Here is a 14,938-nt window from a genome sequence, read left to right as displayed (position 1 = left end):
GTCGTGAGCAGCGCAGGCCAAAAAGTTGATTTAAACCAGTATTAGCAGTACCTCAGCGCTAACCAGGATCATATGCTGGAGATATGAGACATCAAAATGCCGCTTCCCTTTAGGGAACAGAGTTTCATCTCTGCAACTTTATCCCTGATAATGTAACTAAGGCTCCGGGGTCCCAAAGATATTTTCTCTTTTATCCCCCTGCCTGAAACCTGAGCCAGAGACACAGTCGGAGCGTAGCGGCTTACAGTTTGGGAGGGAAGTAAGGACAGCATGGCGTTATATTGTAAAGCTTTTCCCTCTCTCCACAGATAGACCCCAGAAGTGAACAAGTCACTGAGGAGTCGGCGGGAAACCCTGAAGCAGCGACGCAGGACACCGTGACAGAGGAGGGGATAGGATCTTCCTTGGCAATGTGGGAGTTAGAGATCCAGAATATTGAGCTGGAGAAGGGAGAAGGAGGATTGGGATTCAGTATTTTGGATTACCAGGTGTTAAAATCCTCCGTGATTCTCATGAGTTGCTCTTTGGACGCCTGCATTTATCCTTGTTTGCTGTCGGTGCAAACCCCTTTCTGCACAGGACCCGCTGGACCCTGCCAAGACGGTGATTGTCATCCGCTCTTTGGTCCCAGACGGCGTCGCCGAGACGGATGGCCGACTGTTGCCAGGAGACAGACTCATGTATGTCAATGACACAAACCTGGAGAACGCGAGTCTGGAGGATGCCGTCCAGGCCCTGAAGGGGGCCAAGCTTGGCAAAGTCCAGATTGGCGTCGCCAAGCCGCTGCCTGTAAGCCTGAGTGTTAGTATCCCGACTTTTGTCTTTGTTTCACACCTATCTGAATTTAGAGATTAGGCCGTGATGAATGTGCGCGCTTTTATGATTGTTGCACGTGTGTAATTGTGCAGCAGAATAAGATGGATCACAGTAGTTGTGTTTGATGTGGAGCTGTAGTTTGTATCGTAGCTTCCAGTCCAGTGTTCTCAGCTTACATGAGCTGAAATTTTGATGTGGGGAAGAGAAGGTGAGGTTGGCTGCATGGAGTTGAATTTCTCCCAGTGTTCTTGAATAATTTGCACCTTTTGCTTCCCTCAATCAAGTTTAAACTGTTTCTTAATCTGTCAAACCTCTGGGGGGCCACATGTATGAAACTTTACATGATGAGGAAAAAGTCTGAGGACTTGCATATTATACACAAACCGTATTCTCCGCTCTAGCAGGTGCACCTAAAAGACTGTTCATTACCTTCAAGTCTGTGTTTTTACAAGATGGAAACAGGTTGCATGGAATTGCTAATGGGCTAACGGGCTAACTTGTAGCGGTGTCAGGCTGTGTTTCTTTTTTTTACATGCTATAAACAAAGTTGGAAGTTGGTGTAGTCACAGTTTGTTTTAGTGGAATTATTCTGTTTTTTACGTGTTACAAAAAAGAGTTGGATTTACAGGTATTAATGCGGCTAACACTTCTTACCTGACTAACGTGTAGCAGTGTGAAACATGTAACTAGCAGGATTGGGAGTTAGAATTGTCGCAGTAATGTTTGTTTTAGCTGTATCAGTCTGTGTTTTTACAAGATGGAAACAGGTTGGATGGAATTGCTAATGCGCTAACAGGCTAACTTGTAGCTTGTAGCTTGTGTTTCTATTTTTTTATTTTTTTCATTTTCGTTTCACCAACAAAATTCCTACTTAGTGTGTCACAGTAACGTTTCTTTTTATTGAACACAGCTCTTTTTATCCTAACACCTCTAACGTGGCTAACGTATATATATATATACTGACCAAAAATATAAACGCAACACTTTTGTTATTGCTCCCATTTTTTATGGTATATACTCAAAGATGTGAAACCTTTTCAACATACACAAAATAACCAGTTCTCTGAAATATTGTTCACAAATCTCTCTAAATCTGTGATAGTGAGCACTTCTCCTTTGCCAAGATTGTAAAGTAATGTAGTCAATCCCGATCAAGAAACTCTATACAGTTTTCAGGAAGTGCTGGGGGCCTGGGAGCTAAGAAAATTTTCCTACAGGCCGCATTTGGCCCACAGTCCGGACTTTGGACATGCATGCTATAAGCCATTGGTGCCACTTTTGTTCTTTTTTGGGAGTGTTTCTGTCGGTTTGAAATTCTTATGTCTGGGATTCGCAACCTAAGTGTGCTCCCTTGAAACGTCATTGGTCCCACAGCACAGAAATAAATGAAGAACACTGTTAGACTTCATGGTGCATTTGTTTAAAAAAATATATCTTTAAAATTTACAGTGATTTAAAACACATTATGTTGACTTTTAAAAAGATTTATACATGTGGCCCCAACGCTGTTAGTTTTTGCATCCGCTTGTTTTATTGGTTCAGGGTGTTTCTTTCTTCAAAGACAGTTTGCATTCTTTTAGCTGCAGAGCTGCATTTTCTTTTCTGGTTATTGAATCAACCGCGTGAGACCTCTGGGCGGCCAGGGTTAGCCAGCTCACACAACCCATAGGGAAGTGCTCCGGGAGGGGATATTTCGCTTGCACGGCCTCTCAAAATTGAACCTGACGCGTGTAATCCTCCATATATTTCCTCTCGCTTCCTCGTGCATCTCTCTGGCACTTGCATGCCCCACAAAATCAAAAGCGCCAGGAACTTGAAGCCCAACTGCGTAGAGTTCAAAAGCTCCCAAATTCCTAACAGTCTCCATCTTCATTTCATACTAATTCATTCTTTATATTTGATGAAATTCACTTATCCAAAAGTAGAAAGACTGAAAGCCTTTCTCCCACTTTCCTAGGGAATATGTGGATATTCCCACTCTCTACACCCATATGGTGACCAGAAAGTAACTCCATCTTCCATCATCCATCAGTCATTTGACTTCAGCAATGTTTTGATTGAAGAAGGAGAGGAGGAGGGACTGGCTGAGGGCGTCCTTTACCGAGCTGAACCTGCATTGGTTAGTTAGTTAGCTGTATGAAAAAACAAAAAAAACAAAAAAACGGAAATGACTTTTTCAAATGATTAAATAAGGTTGAATAAAGAACCATTTTTAAAAGTCAATCACAGTGGTCCCTCGTTTATCGCGGGAGTTACATGCTAAAAGTAACCCACGATAGAAAATCTGTTATTCTCAAAACAGCCGTCTGTTCTTCGTGAACAGATGGTCGTAGCGTCTGCTTAGCTAATTTGCAAACAAACAACACTTAGATGTTGTTCCTTTGTACACTGTGAGGATGAAACACTTGTTGCCATGGATACACAACACTAATTTGACTTTGGTGTCTGGAGTTTTTTATTTTATTTTTTTTTTTTTTTAGACACACGCAGACGTAAAACAGCTAACGATATCGGTAAAACGGGATTCACGCCAGATTTTCACGGAAAAAAAGCCTATATTTGTTAGTCCGATGTGTCATTATCGGATAAAGTTACTTGATAAAGTAGGATTACTTGTGAAATCAGATCACCAACTATATTAGTGTTGTCCATGTGACCATTGTATTAGAAAACATCCTGTCAATAAATGCGCGGAAAAACGAAGAAAAAAAATAAAAAATAAGAGAAGGCAAGCAACATGGTAAACAAAACAAAACAAAAAAAATCTGAGAAGGAGTGAGACCCCTAAAGGTATAACGCGATATAGCGAGCGACCACTGTATACAAAATCAAACGGTTTGTTGTTGTTTGGGTACACCTTGATTTAAGAAACATTAGCATCTTTTCTTTATTGTCTCGACTTTGACTGGACAATACATCGTTGCAGATTGATCCTTGTGAAGGAGACCTTTCTGATGAAAGGATGTTAGATCACACCTACTCGGGGGTAGAGGAGGACACTTTCCAGGTGTCCATGATTGCTCTGCATGGGAGTGCCTGCAGCACTGACCTGGATTATCTGCAATCATCCACACCTAAGGTAGGCACATGCTTTGGGTTTGGAGGATCTTTCTTTGATGTTTATGCTACATTTTTTACAGAAATACTAGGGAGGACTTTTTCCAAATGGGACATGCTTTTAAACTTGATATACAGACACTAACCCCTCCCCCAGTGAATTCTTAAAGTGTGTTTTGTATTTTAATTGTGCTAAAATGTAGATCAGATCAAAATTAAGCACACTTTCTTTTAGCAGGCACATGGCCACTTAAAACACAATTTGACTTAAAAATCAGCTTCAAGCCAAAATGTCATTTACTCAGTAGCCTTAAGTTATGAGAAAAATAAACTGCATCCACTGCTGCCTGATGCAAATGTTTAGAAAAAGCAAAACTCTCAAGTGAAAACACTTCAAGCCATTTGGGGCTTCTGTTGACAAGTCATACTTTAAAGTCTACATTCTAATCTTTTAAACATTTTTACGGCAAATATATCGTTATATTATTTTTATTTTATTGTTCATATAGAACAGGGGTCGGGAACCTTTTTGGCCAAGAGAGCCATAAACGCCACATATTTTTAATTGTAATTTTGAAAGAGCCATACAATAATGTAGTGTCTCTTTCCCACACTGAGGCACGGAGACTTAACCTCTCTTAAGGTTCTTTATTCTGGTTACTGCAGATCGCAACAAACGCCGTAATTAATTCAACGGAATTAATTCAGCAACTCCTGAATCTCTCCTGCCGACACGAGAGCGCGTCTCCCAACTTTATATTCGCTCACTGCCGTGTCAGCCCTCCCATTTCCCTTATTCGGCCCATAGCTGAACCCCATTGGTCCAAACTACCTAACAGGCTGAGCGACAGAACTGAGAGCCAATCAGATCTCTGCTTGATGCGTTTAATGAACTCCAGAACGTTTAACGCGGCCCAACACCCACCCAGTCCAACTCAGACCGCAACAATATGTTTAAAACTAAATACACAAATGAATGTGTGCATTTGATGTAATTTCAACATTTTTAAAGTACAATAAGTCTGTGGATTCTTTTTAATAACATTGTTATGCTGTTGCTAATAAATGATGAGTATTTCTCGTAGTAGTTTTGCTGATGGTCTAGTCTGGTTTATACGTGGTGAGTTTCTGCTTCACGCAGGCGTTGAGACTTTAAACGTGATCGTAGGTCTGAATGTTCTGTAGATGTGAGACAGACTGCTCACATGCAGACATGGAGCCAAACACACACTCACGCTGCAGTGAGTGACGGGCAGCGGGTTTTACGTTTTTACAATCCCTGCGCGGTTCACCTTACTGGCTGTGCCCACACCCCCCCCCACCCCCACTCTCTGCTTTCTTCCTCTAACATCCCGTCCCCGCAACTGTGCGCTCTTTCTCAGAGACGGGAGCGCGCAGTTTTAGGCACGTCAATTCACAGGTTTCCAGCTGGTACAAACTCTGTGAAATAATAGATACCGTAATTTCCGGACTATAAGCCGCTACCTTTTTCCTGCGCTTACAGCCGTGCGGCTTATTCAGTGACGCGGCTAATTTATGGTTTTAAGTGGCGGCCGCCATGTACGCATTTTCGGACACAGTGAATGGTTTGAATTCTCTATCTAACACCAAGCACAAGTCATTTGTTTTTCAACACACCTCTAAGCAGCCAAACAGCATGGACTTGACTTCAGGTCTTAGACACTTCAGGCATGGTTCAACATAAAGAAACACGCATGTCCAGCCGCATCCCAGAATCCTTTGGTGCCATTAGACCCAACGTGCACGTGATCGCTGCTACAATATGATGAAGCTTTCAAGTTAAAAGCAATCGTTAAAAGCAGCGTGAAAAAAATCACCAACGGGTTTGGAAAAGCCGGTCAGCTGCGTGACGGAGAGAACAGCGCATGCTCAGGAGAGAATTTACCTCTGAGTCATAGTGACTCGGCTGGCTGCACGTAAATATGTGAGAATAACATCAGCCTTTATTATGTCGGGACACGACTGGAAACACAAATTGACGTGGTCGTGTTAACGGTTTCTAAGGACTGAGCGGAGTTTTGCATTGAAAAGCTCACACCGACCCACAGCCTCCGTGTGAGCTGGAGACTGCGTGTCGTGTGAGCTGCGGGGCCGATGGCAGTCTGAAGGCTCCCACACGTAACAACGCATCCGCCCCTCATACACAAAACGTACAGTATAGGCTCCGTGCACGTAACTAAGGAGTTCTACTTCCGCCGCCTTGAGTGTGAGGCCGACCATTTCCGGTTTGCGACTTCTATAGCAGCGACATGGCAGATTTTGATTGCAAAGATGGCATATTTCACCCGTTGTCTACAAGGTCTCCCAAAAATCGACGTAAACGACATCTACAGGATTGTCGACCAGTGCGTGGTTACATGGGCAAAATATCGTGTCGAAAAAATAGTGTCGAAAAAACCGGAAGGGAATGTGTCCCGTTGTAAACAAACCTTTGCTGTCATATATATTTATGCAGCAGCTCGGTAATATACGAGGCGATCTTCCAAACGTGCTTTTATTAATGTTATGAATATTATGAAGTGCTGTCCGCTCATCATTTTATATTTAATCCTTGTGGTCAGTGCTTTTTTTGTGGAAGAAGTACGGAGCTGTAAGAAGAACCCAGTGTTAGGCTAACAACACGGGCTAACAACATTAGCCTTTTGATGGACACAAAATCCAGGACTAACCATGCGGGAAACGCTGCAATCTGCATCCTGGCTGCACGTAAATGTCTGGGAATAACATCAGCCTTTATTTTGTCAGGGCACAACTAGAAACACAATTCCATGTGATTTTTTTGAACAGTTTCTAAGTCATGCGCAGTGTTTCTGCTCTGAAAAGCTCACACGCACTGTGTGCTCTGCTCTGTCCTCGCGAGTCCGGCAGCCGCTAACCCAGAGCGGCGGGTCGGCTTGCAGTCCGAATTCTCACACATAACAAAACAACAAAACGCACACGTAACAAAGCACCCTCCCCTCAAACACATTAATAAATCCAGCTGCTCTGCTCAGAGAGGTTCACCCGGTCCACTGGCATCGGAGCCCAAATGCAGAGCTCAGTTGATGCCGGGTCCAGACGTCAGTGGACACGCATCCCTCTGCATCTCCTTCGTGAGGGGTGAAAGAGAGGGGAGAGCCTGCGGGACGAGAGCGGAGCGGCGCTTTACGCGGGGCGTCCGCAGAGCAGCTGATCGGTCCCGTATGAGCTCCAATGCTTTCTCTCAGCGAAACACCGTCTATGCATGACCTAACCCAGAGCAGTAGTGACATACGATCGGAATGACCATTTACATGCTCCACGATCGGATAAACGATCGCTATAACCCACCTATCTCGATCGGAAAAGAAATTTTGATCCGAATGACTCGAGTCTGACCGGGGCAGAGTATTCCGAACGGCGTGTTTACATGACGCATTTTCTTTCCGATTGCTGCAAATACGAAACACGACTCGTCTTGCTTGGGGTGAAGTCCTCCCGCCGTGTTCACCATCCATTCGGCTCTCACCGACACATTATACTGGAAAGCTATGAAAGCTTAAAGTACTGTTGTATTTTGACAAATTCGCACACGGGTACACAACAATGTTGTGATGTCTTTGTCACGCGTTGAAATACCAAACACCTGTCTTTTACCCGAAATCCGCTCCTATTTACTCAAAACTAGCAACTCAACAAAACTCCCCACAACAATAACACGACCGACAGGAAGTTGTCGGCCTTACACTCGAAACACGGAAGTTAACCAGAAGTTCTATCGTGCACGTAGGCTATTGAGTCCGATTGCTCTGCACAGACACGATTTGCTCCGTTCAACGGCGCAATGGGGACGAAGCGCTCCTCCTTGAAGCCGCCCTGGCCAGAGCTGTCGGAGTAGATAGGAAGGGGAGACAAGGAGCGCGCGGGAGCGCGCGGAGCGCAGAAGCGTCGAGCCATTCTGCAGGCTGCAGCCAGGGCTTACTCGAGGCGTCCGCGGAGCAACAGTGTTTGTTGTGGAAGGAAACTTCTGACCCACGCGCCGCGAGGAGGCGCGCGTATCGCGCTGAGGCGCGCGCTTTTCAGTCGTCGCTGCTTTATTTTACTAGTGTGTTTTTTAACCAGCCCTGTTAGTACCATAACGCTGCCGCGACACAAGCGGAAGGAGAGCTTTACCCGTTCACCCCTCCGTGCACTGCTGATACTTGCTCATTCTTAAACACGTACAACAGTATGGCGAGCCGGGCATTGGCCCCGCCTTTAGCCCCTAAGACTCATGGGAAATGGGGGATCGCGGATGTAAATTTCCTCATCATAACTGAGGGATGTAATGTTGATTATATGGTTACTGTTTGTAATTTTATGTATGATACATAGATTGTCAATAAGTTAAAAAAATAAAATAAAAAATAAATAAAAATAAAAACCATAACTGAGGAACTTGTGAACAGAATAGAGTTCCATGCTGTTTGGCAGATGTAGATAAACACAAATACATGAGCCTGAGGCAAAGCTGACTCCACCCACTGTGTGCTAATGAATCACACTTACTCTGGGAGTCAGGACGTGATTTGTCAGGATGACAATGTTGCCTAAAACATGTGGCTTGTACTCCGACGCGGCTTGTGTATGTATAAAAGTAGTTAAACACGTGAAAATGGGTGGGTGCGGCTAGTAATCGGGTGCGTTTTGTAGTCCGGAATTTACGGTAATTGTAAACTGACAGTGCTGGCGCAGATTTGTTCTCCAAGCACCGCTACTACTGCGCGCCTCTGGCATCGCGCCAGACAAGGACTGGTCTAATGAAAAAAAAAAAAAAGTATAATTAAAGATTTGTCTGCGAGCCACATGTGACCATCAAAAGAGCCATATATGGCTCGCGAGCCATAGGTTCCCGACCCCTGATATAGAATAAATAACACCATGTCAAGTTATTGTTAATTTTGCAACCATGGCTCCATTTTTAATAGGAACTTAAAGAAAAGCACAAGAAACAGCAGTCTGATCTTATTGGTCAGACCTTCAGATTAGATTGAGATTTTTTTCAAATATGTACAATAAGTCATTCAAAACAATACAAAATAATAAAAATAAATAGATTAACAAAAGAAAAGTCTCAGTTAGATGGAACACAGATACGTTTGAAAAGGGGATAGGCAGAAGCCAAAGCCTATTGACGCCTTTATCTACTTTTCACGTTAGTCAATATAATTCTACTTAATTATATTTTCTCTATTTCCACCATCAAATTTTACGATAAATAATTGGATATGTCATCATTTTTTTTGTCAATCCTGTATTTTAAGAACAGTTTCTATTGTTTAATATCCAGGCATTGTTTGATTTTTTACGCTGACATAAGTAATACATTGAGTAATTTCAGGTAGTTCAAGGCATATTGAGTAATTTTTGTGGAGCTGGGTAATTTTACATCATGTGTGCCAAAGAGATCAAAGTGTGTTATGGTGGAAGAACACAATCTTTTTAATTTTTTTCTCCCTTAAAGCACTTAGGGAAATGTTGGTAACGCTTCTTTCTACAATACAGTAATTTCAAGGTATTTAAGTGGTATTTAGATGGTACTTTTGTTGTTCTTACTGTGTACTTACATGGTACTAGCTGTGCATTTATGTACTTGTAGTACTATTGGGTTCATATCTTATGTGGTACCGACTGGGTATTTATATTACACTTACCTTTAGCTTTTACCTTATGTTATTTTTCATAGTATTTAAAATGTGTAACAGGATAGTAAGTAAGTAGAAACTACCTTTGAAGTACTGTAAAGAATATAATAAAGTATGATATAAATAGCCGGTAGGTAAGTATGAACCAAATAGTACCACATAAATACATAGCAAGATCAGAGTAAGTACCTAATAGGTGCAACAAAAGTACCATGTTAATACCACCTAAATACCCCGTAAGTATCGTACTGTAAAAGGAAGAGAAATTTCTTGACACAAAGTGCATTTTAGTCAGATTTGAACTGTTTTATTGCTGAAACTATAACATTACAGCCAATTAAGAGGATTGAAGAGCCTTTAAGTAGTTTTGGGGTAAATAAGGGCAGACAAAAAGGCAGAGAAACCTGGTTTTAATACACTAAATGAACATTTTTGTCCACTGACAGTTCACCATTACATTAACTCATTTTTGTAGAGTAAAGAAAGGTTCTCTACAAATATTACCAGTATGTGTGCTTCATTACATTAGTGGGGCATTTATTTCTTGCCAAGTTAATATTTAAGAATCTTCTTCCCTCTTCTTCACTCCAGCTGACGGCTCGCCTGAACGTGCGGAGTGAACATCCAGGCTTTACGGACGACACTCAAGCGTTTCCTCCAGACAAGTCAGACTCCTTCAGTCCTACGAGCTCGACCGCTCACATGCCCGCCGTTAGTGCCATCCTAAGTAGCTCTGATCAATATTTGGCTCAACCTCAGAGCAAAGAAGAACAACCATGGCCTTCAAGCGTATACCGCACTTTAACTGAAATAGAGGGCAGATCTATTGAACGGGAAGCATCCGTGGATCCTCTTCATAACCTGAAAGAAGGCACCATCTCTATTGGAGGTGTTGGAAATGTGCTGGGATTGAAGGTAAACATTAAAAACTGTGACAATTGGATTATGTAGGGGATAAAAAAAGTCTCACAAGCTAAAACTATTCTGTCTCTCCAAGCAAAAGTGTCAGCACTGACTTACAACCTGCTGCTCATGTGTCTCTAGAGACAAAACTGTTTGGTAACCAATCTGTTGTTTCCTTTACTGTCACGGCTAAATGTGTCAAATTATCACCTTAAAGGACGGCGAGGCTGGCGAGGAAGAGCCTGCAGAAGACGGGTTGACCTCAGGGAGCAGTTTGGAAAGGACCATCACAGTCGTCAAGGGCAACTCCAGCCTTGGTTTGTGCTTACTTCTCAACAGCTTCTTGTTTATTCCTTTTTATATTTCTCCCATCTATTGCCGAGGTGTTAATGAGGCTTCAAGATTGAAAGGCCTTCTTTTTTTTTTTTTGGCCTTTACCTTCCTCTCCTCTTTTATAACTCCCACTTTTGAAACACAATGATTCAAGCTATTTTCTTTTGTTTTTTGGCGTAAAAAGATTCATTTGAATTCTACACATTATATTTACATTTCAAATAGTGGCTGTTAGTGGCTCGGAGAATAACAAGTTTGATCTTCAGAAACAAATAAGTTTTAAGAAGACAGTCTTTAAAAACCTTCGGCCCTCTGTTGAAAACATTGTTTTTCTTTTTGCTACTCTCTTTGGAAGCGTACATGTAATGGCCTGTTGAAATATTCAGCACAAAATGTTTGGCTGTTGTGTTTCCAATTTGCCCGTTTATCAAATAAAAGATCTGCGTTCACCCTATTCTAAGAAAAAGAGGACAGAAAGTTGGAAAGCGTGGATTAAACTAGCGCACTCACAGAAAAACAAACCATCAAAAGGAAAAAGAAAAAAAAAGATATTTTACAGTTGCAACGTCTATAGTTTTGACATTTGACTGCTTAAATATTAAAACTGGAGACAGGTCAGTTCAGTAATTAACCATTAGGTGGTTTGTTAGACAAGCGTGGCGGCATGCAGCCACTCCCACCTAAAATGACCCAACTTTACATTCAAATGTGACCTTAGAAACCGTTTTTGGTTGTTTCCATTCCTGCAATTATTATCTACGACAGTTTAAGGTGTTTGTTTTTTTAATCCTGCCCAAAAAGGGTGTGTGGACTGTTTGATTGACATATCACCATCCTATGACCAACCATTTTCATTTTCGTTGAGTCTAGGGTTTCATTTTAGGTGCCATTTTTGTCTCATCATGGTTCAAATACATACATTTTGCATTTTTTATTTTATTGGGGATTAATGATAGATTTCTAATATTTAATCAAAATATAGCATTTTGTTTTTGTAGAAAGCATTTTAAGACCAAACTCCTATTTAGACCATCTTTATTTGAAAAGTTTACACACAAAGCTGTATTGCGCTAGCTTTACTAGCAGGTTGCACTGAACAAAGCTGCCAGATATTTAGATGAACCTTAAGCCTTAGTGTGGGAGTTGACCCATAAATAGGTACTGCAGGTTTTTGGGTTGTCTGGGCTCGTGGAGGGTCGTAGACAGGTACAGCTGTATCTTAAGGGGAGCGCTGGAGTGTCTAGCCGTTCTCCCTTGCGTCTTGTGTGTGTTCAACTGGTCATAAGGCTGTTGACAGTCGCCACACTCTAGTTGTTTGTAAGGTGCAAGCACCGCTCCCTTACACACCTGCCGCACTCAACAGGGTATGCAAGTAAAGTGTCCATAGGATGTTCATAAGATGCCCACAAACTACTCTCTGATTTCTGGTTTGATGCAAGGATTGTGCACTTTTTTTTTTACTTGTCCTGTCTAGCAGCTGTTACAACTGTCACAATAGGGGGTTGTGAATCTTCTGACACATGAGGTGTATGTTTATATAAACCTCTTTTGTGTCGTTTTGTTGGACAAAAGGGAGAGAGTGGGATGTTAGAGATGGAGGATAAGGTTGCAACGGATCGCAGATGTAACGCATGAACAGCACTTAACGGTCCCCTTGTGTAGTCTGCAGGACTTGGGGGACAACAAAATGAAAAGATTTGTACGACGCCTCTGTGTCTAACGTACTTTCTTACCCGTCGTACAAGTGTTCGCTATGACCGGAATAAACAAAATGTTTCATTTTCGCTTTTTCGTGCAGACCACCTGCGTGCCCCATACAGGTTTGCCGATTTTTGACCCGTGGAAATCCACCCGTAAAGGCTTTTGTGACTAAGGCTTTAGATGCAGCCAGAGTACAGCACAGTAGTTAAGGACATCTCCAGCGGCAAAAATATGAAGATCAGTTCAACGGATGTATTATGTCCTACCCTAAAGGAATGACGGTGAGCGCAATGAAAGACGGCCTGGGAATGCTGATCCGCAGCATAATCCACGGGGGATCCATCAGCCGCGACGGACGCCTCGGGGTCGGGGACCTCATCCTGGCCATCAACGGAGAGCCAACCACCAACCTGAGCAACGCCCAGGCTCGGGCCATGCTCAGAAGGCACTCCCTCATCGGGCCGGACTTGGGGTAAGAGGCCGTCAACCAATATCGGGGTCCCGAATGCACGCCAACAAGGGTGCACAGCTCACTATTTTATCACATTTGTTGTAGCATCTTCATAAATAATATGTTAATCTTTGGAAATGATTGTATCCGTGTTCAGTGAACTCCCGAGCAGATATCTTATTCCCAAAAAAAAGTGACTTGGAACAGTTGGAAGGAATCTGCTTTGCTGAACTAGACTTGGCCGTTTGTTAGCTTTGGTGCATAAAAGCAAAACTCTTCACATTCTAGATCTGCTTGTGCACCCGAGGACGATCTGTGCCCATTTTATGTGTGAGTATGACTAACTTCCACGCTGGTGGTGTTCACGAAAACCTTTTTATGCTTGTTTTTTCTTCGTTTTGCCACTGCTGCCTCAAAAGAGGTTTATCCAGAAGACTCTATCTTTATTTCATTTATTTAATTCTAAACCAATATTTATTAAGAGCAAAAGCAAGGAAACCAATCTGGATAAATCTTGACTCGCCGTGCTACTCACCACTTCACTAAACCTGCTGCATCTTTTTGTTTTTGTTTTCTCATACTAACACGCTTAACGCCTTTGACAACTCACTTCAGTAGATCCATCTATCAAAGCTGCATCTTCTCCCTCAACTGCCTTTTGTCTTGATTGAATAAGCAGACTCATCTCTTTTCATTCTTCTCCGGCATCCCTTCCTCGCCACTTCTGCCGCTTTCTGCCGGCCATCGTGTTTCAAAAAGCCAAAATGGAGCCATCTGTCGAGGCGCCGTCAGCCTCGCTCAGATGTGCTAATGCGCCCTTGAGAATTCGCTTTTTACTCTGAGTTGTTCCGAGCTGGAGTTTTTTCAAGTGGATGGCGGTTTGTCAGCCATCACCCGCCTCGTCTCCTCAGACAAATTAGCGGTCTGCTTCGCTCTCTGAGTCAAAAGAAGAAAACAAAAAAGAAAACTGTTTGTCACATCTGTCAAGGTAAACATCTGTTCTTAGAGCAGGTGTACTGGTCTCCATAGCAATGTCTTGTTATCTTATAGTGAGGAGGAGGAACCGGAGAGAAAAGTTCAGAGTAAATTAGGCCTGCACAGTAAATCACAAATATATCGTCATCACGATACCAGTCTGTGCAACACGCAACAGATGACATAAGCTGCGATAAATGGTTACTACGTAAATGCTAACACAATCATATTCCAGCTTGAAGTATTCAACCAATCATATAGAGCCCTTTTGACCTATCGGACGGCCCCTTTTAGGTTAGATGCCCGCCTCCTACGTAGAAATTAAATGACGTCCACTTTTATTTCAATAAAAGCGTTGCAGTGAAATGAAATTTGTTGTATTTGTTGTTTTTTGTTTTGCTATCCGTTTATGTATTGCAAGTCATATAGCTATTGCAGTACTGACCAGAAATATTGCACATCGCAAGTTCTCCTCATATCGTGTAGCGCTTAGTGTAAAAGCAGGGGTCCCCGAACTGCGGCCCGGGGGCCGGACCCGGCCCGCCCACCCATTTGACCCGGCCCCCTGAACTATACCAGAAAGAGGCCCTTTTTTTATTTTGTTTGTTTTGCATTATCACATAGCCTGGCCACGTGATCGAGACTCATGGAAGCATGAGAAACGGAAAACGGGATAAAGTTTATAATAATTGAAATGTGGAGTGAAGTTGATCAGAGAGAGCAAAGAGTGGTGTCTACTAGGAAGGAAAGGAAAGAACACAAAAACTTTAAGAGATTCTGCTCTTACAACTGAACATTTACCTAAGATTGTGCATGGACAACAGAAGCTTCATTTCTGTGAACAACCCACAAAGATTTATTTAGTTCTTTATTTTCTCAAATTTAAAATACTTTTGCGATATATTTCCTGACTTTTTAATGTAACGAATCCAGAGAGGGTCATTTGTTTTTCATTGATTTCATAAATAGTGTTATTATATATTTGCTGATTATTATAATATTTTTTTTTTTTTGGTGAAGAACCCAGAGAGGAGTATTT

The 14,938-nt window shown here is 42.3% G+C and overlaps 1 protein-coding gene across 21 annotated transcripts in view; it reads left to right on the top strand.

Moving 5' to 3' along the window:
- Window positions 1–14,938, top strand: part of mpdz (multiple PDZ domain crumbs cell polarity complex component) — a 65,423-nt gene that overhangs the window by 19,990 nt on the left and 30,495 nt on the right. For 7 of the 21 annotated variants that reach the window (XM_078936138.1, XM_078936146.1, XM_078936136.1 and 4 more), the window contains exons 16-23: window positions 309–488; window positions 580–801; window positions 2,774–2,935; window positions 3,743–3,895; window positions 10,128–10,451; window positions 10,657–10,756; window positions 12,747–12,945; window positions 13,213–13,254. In XM_078936138.1, the coding sequence (XP_078792264.1) occupies window positions 309–488; window positions 580–801; window positions 2,774–2,935; window positions 3,743–3,895; window positions 10,128–10,451; window positions 10,657–10,756; window positions 12,747–12,945; window positions 13,213–13,254 (1,382 nt within the window). The remainder of the gene's footprint in view (window positions 1–308; window positions 489–579; window positions 802–2,773; window positions 2,936–3,742; window positions 3,896–10,127; window positions 10,452–10,656; window positions 10,757–12,746; window positions 12,946–13,212; window positions 13,255–14,938) is intronic. The other 14 variants (XM_078936144.1, XM_078936145.1, XM_078936135.1 and 11 more) reach the window with 7 other exon arrangements.

This window comes from Oryzias latipes, chromosome 18 (genome assembly GCF_053564925.1).
Source record: "Oryzias latipes strain Hd-rR chromosome 18, Olatipes_Hd-rR_3.1".
NCBI lineage: Eukaryota > Metazoa > Chordata > Actinopteri > Beloniformes > Adrianichthyidae > Oryzias > Oryzias latipes.
Note: the sequence above shows the minus strand (reverse complement) of the source record. Positions and strands in the feature narration are given on the sequence as shown.